At 40.0% G+C, this 5,777-nt stretch overlaps 1 protein-coding gene across 1 annotated transcript; it reads right to left on the reverse strand.

Moving 5' to 3' along the window:
- Positions 1 to 694: 694 nt before the first annotated feature.
- Positions 695 to 5,441, reverse strand: LOC311035561 (E3 ubiquitin-protein ligase pellino homolog 1-like; the record flags this gene model as incomplete). Its single annotated transcript, XM_084043837.1, has 7 exons — positions 695 to 973; positions 1,414 to 1,602; positions 2,476 to 2,661; positions 2,876 to 3,049; positions 3,520 to 3,621; positions 4,320 to 4,437; positions 5,380 to 5,441. The coding sequence occupies 7 exons, from the start codon at positions 5,439 to 5,441 to the stop codon at positions 695 to 697; spliced, it is 1,110 nt and encodes a 369-aa protein (XP_083899963.1).
- Between the last annotated feature and the right edge of the window lie 336 nt (positions 5,442 to 5,777).

A 5,777-nucleotide genomic window follows, 5' to 3' on the forward strand; every position in this document is an offset into this window, starting at 1 on the left:
GCTATAAATGATAGGGTCCATTTGGTTCCATTTGTAAACTCTCAAAGTTATGGGGGTCTGTGGCCTAATGCATAGTAAACTGAGGGTCCTTGAAATGAAAACAAAATCACTTTATGTGTCTAATCACCACCATGGGTTTAAGGGCAACAGAAGAGGTCATTCATATCTTCGATAAGCTTTTTATTTTATTAAAAAAAAATAAAAAATACAAACATTATCACACAAACATAAATCCTATTATGTTTCAGGTCAAGAGCTCCAGAGACAAATCTTCATGTTAGTGTATATCTTATCTATTACAGTCACAACAATATTGTTTCATTCAAACACGTAACATAACTGTTGAAGAAAGTCAACGGATTTGTTTAGAAAAAAACTAGAACACATTTCTCTAATTCTTTGAAAGTATTCAAGTTATAAAAATCAAAAAGCTTATAATAACCATTAACCACCATCTGCTTCACCCATTAGGCCACTAAAAAAAAGTAAAAAGTAAAACAAAGCTCTCTCCTATTGCAGTGGTTCTCAAAGTGGGATCCTGAGACCCCCAGTGGTTCTTGAGGGGCTTCCAGGGGGTCCCCAGCTAAGTTTTTGACAATTAAGAACCAAACATTACATGTCAGTAACTCTGGTGTCCATGGCCCAATGTATACCTAACTGCGGGGCCTTGTGTTTATAAAGTTGTTCTATTGGCCTATTCCGGAAAAATGAGTCTGATGTAGCCGGTGTCTCCTGTCAGCTTATGGACACAGAAGGGACAGTCAGCATGAAAGCTGTTTGTCTCATGAGGCAGTGTCATCTGACTCCAGAAGGTGGCGGTCTTCTCTGAACACGCATGGCCACAGGGGACGAATGCGTGGGTGAGGGGTGCGGCGTCCAGGTGAAATCTCCTCTCGTAGCCCAGCTGCAGAGGCATGTAGGGGCCCCGTACCCGGCACATGGGACATTCGCGCTCCAGGCCCTTTGCTTCCACCTAGAGGGTTGTAACCAACATGAAATTATAGCTGATGATTAGTAGTCGTTCAAATAATTGCGAGAACATTTAAACAAAAATAACTTTTTTGGCTTTGTAAACAAAAGTTGCACAAGGCAGATATGACACATAACTTACAAAGCCTACAGTATAACTAAAATATAGAAAGTAATGCCTGACAATGACCGGTACCAATAGTCAAGATAAATAATGTACTATGTACTGTATTTCATAATTGCATTAAAAAATACAACAATCTGGGAAAATATCTACAAGCTCATAAGATGTCGCGATATGACACCTTGTGAGCCTTTAGATGTTTTCACTATATTAATTCATATGGATCAATGGAAAGGATTCTAACAATTACGCTAAATAATTGCGATTATCTCAAATAATTTGCGGTCAGGCTATTATGTAATAATTGCCACAGGCCTAACTTTCACCTCAGTCTCTCTGTCGTGGACATGACCGCACTGGAGGTAGGCCCAGGTGTAGGTGAGGACCAGGGCCTCCAGGTGTTCGATGGTGGGCATGCGCGCCAGGCCCTCGGCCGTGCGCCACAGGAGGGTCACACCACACAGGTAGATCAGCGAGCCGTCCACCAGTTCCTGAGACTCATTGTGCACCTGGACGGAAACATGAGAAGATGGGATTTGTTTAATGTCTTTGTTGACAATAATTCATATATACAGTATGATGAACATAGATGTGTACACAATTGACAAAAGGATAAAACAAAACAAAAGAAGCTGAGAGCGTATTTCCATTTTGTGGTCCTTTGAGTTCTTGTGCAAGGGGGGAGGGGATAGCCATACATAGACATACATACAAAACATTACAAATACATATATAAATAATATATACATTCATACAATTTCACCAATACAACTAGAATGGCAATACACAACATTACATGGGTTACATCAACACAACTAATTGATGGTTAGGCCTAGCTAATATTAACCACATGAACCCTAGCACCCCTATTCTGGGCATGTCATATTATGCGAACATTCGATGAAAATAGGCCAAAGGATTCGGTGTAAAAAATGGAGGGGACCAAGTATAGACCCCGGGAGTACCCCGGTCAATTAAGTGTATTGTTTAAATTAAAGCAACATGCAAATATCTAATGTACACAGAAGATGTAATAAGGGTCTCTTGGACCTCCTGATTGCCACCTGGTAAATGGTCTAAAAAAATGATGCTACATATATTAAAATTAGAGGTTGGTTGGGCCATGGACCGCAGTCACAAACGTAACATCCGGACCTGCCAGGCGCACCGTTGCACCGATCCGTACCAAACTTGGCTGAAACGCTGTTCAGAGGCCTGCCATGAAAATAGTCACACAGAAAAAACAATGGTGCACAGATATGGGGCACTACAGCAGTGTTTAACACTTAAAATGGTCATTACTCATTGACCATTGCACTGGTCAGCACAATATAGGGCTGGATTTGAAAATCTGAAAATCTAGTACTGTATATAGTCCTCACCTTCTTCCCCTGCCGTTCCTGAGTCTCCCGGAGGGTGAAGACGTTGCCGCACACCGAGATCTCCCTCCACAGGCCGGGCTTGGAGTCCTGAGTGAAGCCATGGAGCGGCTGCATCACCAGCACGCCATTGGTGGTCAGTCCGTCCATCTGTCCATCGTTAACTGTCTCCCATTTAACTGCCTTCTCCTGCAGGGGATGGAAAGCAGTGGCTTAATATTGTTTACTTAAGTAAAAGCAGCAATACCACCAAACACTCTGTAACAAGTAAAAGTACCAAACTTAAAAAAAAAAGAAAAAAAAGGCAGATCTAAAAGCTCAAAACACATTGCATTGTGACGCACTGTGATTGGCTATTTTCACACTGCCACAATCGTGTAAGACATTTCATTTCATAACCTACACCGAGGACGATGTTCTTGGTGGAGTTGAAGCCGGCGGCGTAAATGCGTGCGGCGTAGGGCGGGCTCCTCTGGAAGATGATGCGGCAAGCGAAGAGCGAGATGGTGTTCTCAACCGACATGGGCACTGTGTTCGTCACCACAAAGTCAATGGGACTGTCTGTGGAACGCCCAATCTGTTATAGACAAACACACAAGGGGTTTCACATTACTCACAGCTTGTTTACATACACTGTATTAACCACTTTCACCCTAGTGTTCCTATATTAAGCATGTCTATACAGTTACTCATTATAGGAGGGTGGCGACAGCTGAATAGGCCACCTGGGAAAACAGAAAGTCCCAGGTTTCATTCCTAAAAGACACTGAACCCCCCTTATTCCCCAATCAGGAGAGAGAACCCCATAATGTTCCAGCTCCAATTGTGTCTGCTCATTCTTTGGTGAAAATGTTATTTTCTGTTTACTAAAGAGCTGGAAAGTCAGGGAGACCCCTCTTATTGAACAAACCCTCTATAACTATCAGAATAACTAACGTAGTATACTTTAAGTTCAAATGTATTGGTATATTTATTGGTTATATTATCAATACAATGTTAGTGTTTTGGCAATTATTTGGGGGCCCATTTACAAAACATAATACAAACCTGAAACATGTCCGTAGATTTGTCAGGAACGTAATCCACCACGACCGTGGTGACTTGGTCGAACTTATAGGATATGCAGTGCTGGTCCATGTTGATATGTGCCTATGGAACACAGAGAAGTTCACTGTTAGAAACCTCCAGTTCTGGATAAAGCATTCTACCTCAGTACTTGAGTCAAAGCGTGGATACTCCAGGTCAAATATTACTTGCTCTGTCAAATATGTACATAGAAGTACTGGATTACTTGCTTTTAAAAATACTATACTATGTTTTTGTGCATGCTTTAAAAAATGCATACGTAAGTATTCAAAAGGATAAAATACATTTGTTTTTTTAATATCAAAGTAAATAAAAGTGAAAATAGTACAAGCTTGCAAGGTGTCACATCGCGACACGTTGTGTGCTTATACTTTAGATCTACTATTTTCAATATATTTGATATAGGTCTGCAGAGGTTAATGAGTCAATAGATACTGGGGATTTAACAGTGGATTGCAGACAGTTGCGGAAAGTAAGCGCATACTCAAGTTTGGTAAAATGTGGGGGTACTTTTTCTGTTTGCATTTTTGATACTATTATTAAAATCTAATTCGTAATCAAAATTAACCAAAATTATTCAAAAAAGTCGATCTACAAGCTTCAACAAGCTTGTGAACCTTTTGAATACATGAAGTTTAAAACAGGGCAAGTATTATTTTGATGCTTAAGTAAGATTTTTACTGCAGGACTTTTACTTGTAACAAAGTATTTTGTACACTGTGGTATTGTTACTTTTACTTAAGTCCAACATCTGATTGTACCTGTGGACAGCCCATGTGTACAGTGCTTGGTTTCACACCATTGGCCTTGGGTCTCTGGTACAAAGCGAAGGGGCTTTTCGTCCTGGCTTCGTCCCCTTTGGGCAGGAGGCCATTGTACCTGTGAAGAGAAGATGAAACAGTGGTGGGAACACTGTGGTTAATAAAGCAAGTTTGCCACAAGCTTAATTTCTGTTCAGATCTTCGAACCATAAGTAACGAGTGGACAGTGCAGTAATATTTATTTTTCTATTATTTTTATAGAAATACTTTACTCACAAGTTTATGCTTTGTGTAACATTTTGTCTTTTACTTTTATTACATGTCACTCTGAACATGGAGAAATAACAGAGTCATAAATGATGATCCTTTGTGTTTGGCCTGTGCGGCTACGTCTGCCAACAGTTCCACAAATCCCCCTTTGTTTATTTTCACTGACAACACTTCTTCTTTGATATGATTCTGCACACTTTTAACCACTTAAGTCCCGATCCCTGCCTCTTGCCTTTGAACTAAATGTCTCTACACTACACAATTCCTATTCAAACTACAATATCGTCACCGTCGTTTGGCAACCTGATATGTCAAACTCCAAAACCATTATTTTTCAGTAAATGTGAAAAATAACCTATAGTTATAATTAGTCACAAGCTCTTGTCAATACACTGTCCCTTTCAAACATTTTACAAAATAGCAAAAACAGCCAATCAACAAGCTCACAATGCCGCATTGTGACACCTTGTGAGCTTGTAGATCAGCTAATATCTCTACTTTGGTGCGACACTGAGTTAGTAGTCTAACTTTGATCAAAGCAACACCACAATTGTCACCTGCAACCAGCAGCATGATTGGAGTCAGTTAACTTTTATTCTATTCAAGACTTGTAATTAGTTTGAAGCCCACAACTGACAAAATAAGAATTTCGATAGCTTCATTAGGAGGTTATTATTTTCTTCTTAATTTTAATGTTTTTAATAATGTTTTTGTTTTCTTTTTTTCTTTCCAATATGGTTGCTGTGCATAGAGCCTATTCAATGAATATTAATAAATGAATGTTTCATACCCCAGGACAATGAGCTCCCCATATTTGACTGGGCCGTTGATGGAGGCCGGTGAGGAGGACATCTTTTCTTGGTTCTGGGATACTGGTGCTTCCTTTGGACGGACGGCAGGGTTGGTGCAGGGCTCTCCAATAGCGAAACACTCCTCTGTCACCTGCTTCAAAGTCTAGTGATTGTTGCTGTCCTTTACGTCTCACTTAACCTGCAGACATCACAAGGAAAACACATGTGAGGTTTCATTCTAAAATGAGACATTCTCCCTTTAACCACTTAACTCCTTACTTCAGTGTACAGTGAACAGCAATCAACGTTTCTCATCCCAAGGCTTGTGAGCTTGTTAATCTAAATGTCTTTGAATATTTTGGACATTTTTGAAATATTATGAAAATGTTTGAAAATG

This window comes from Gymnoscopelus microlampas, assembly GCF_963454915.1.
Source record: "Gymnoscopelus microlampas genome assembly, chromosome: 2".
Classification (NCBI taxonomy): domain Eukaryota; kingdom Metazoa; phylum Chordata; class Actinopteri; order Myctophiformes; family Myctophidae; genus Gymnoscopelus; species Gymnoscopelus microlampas.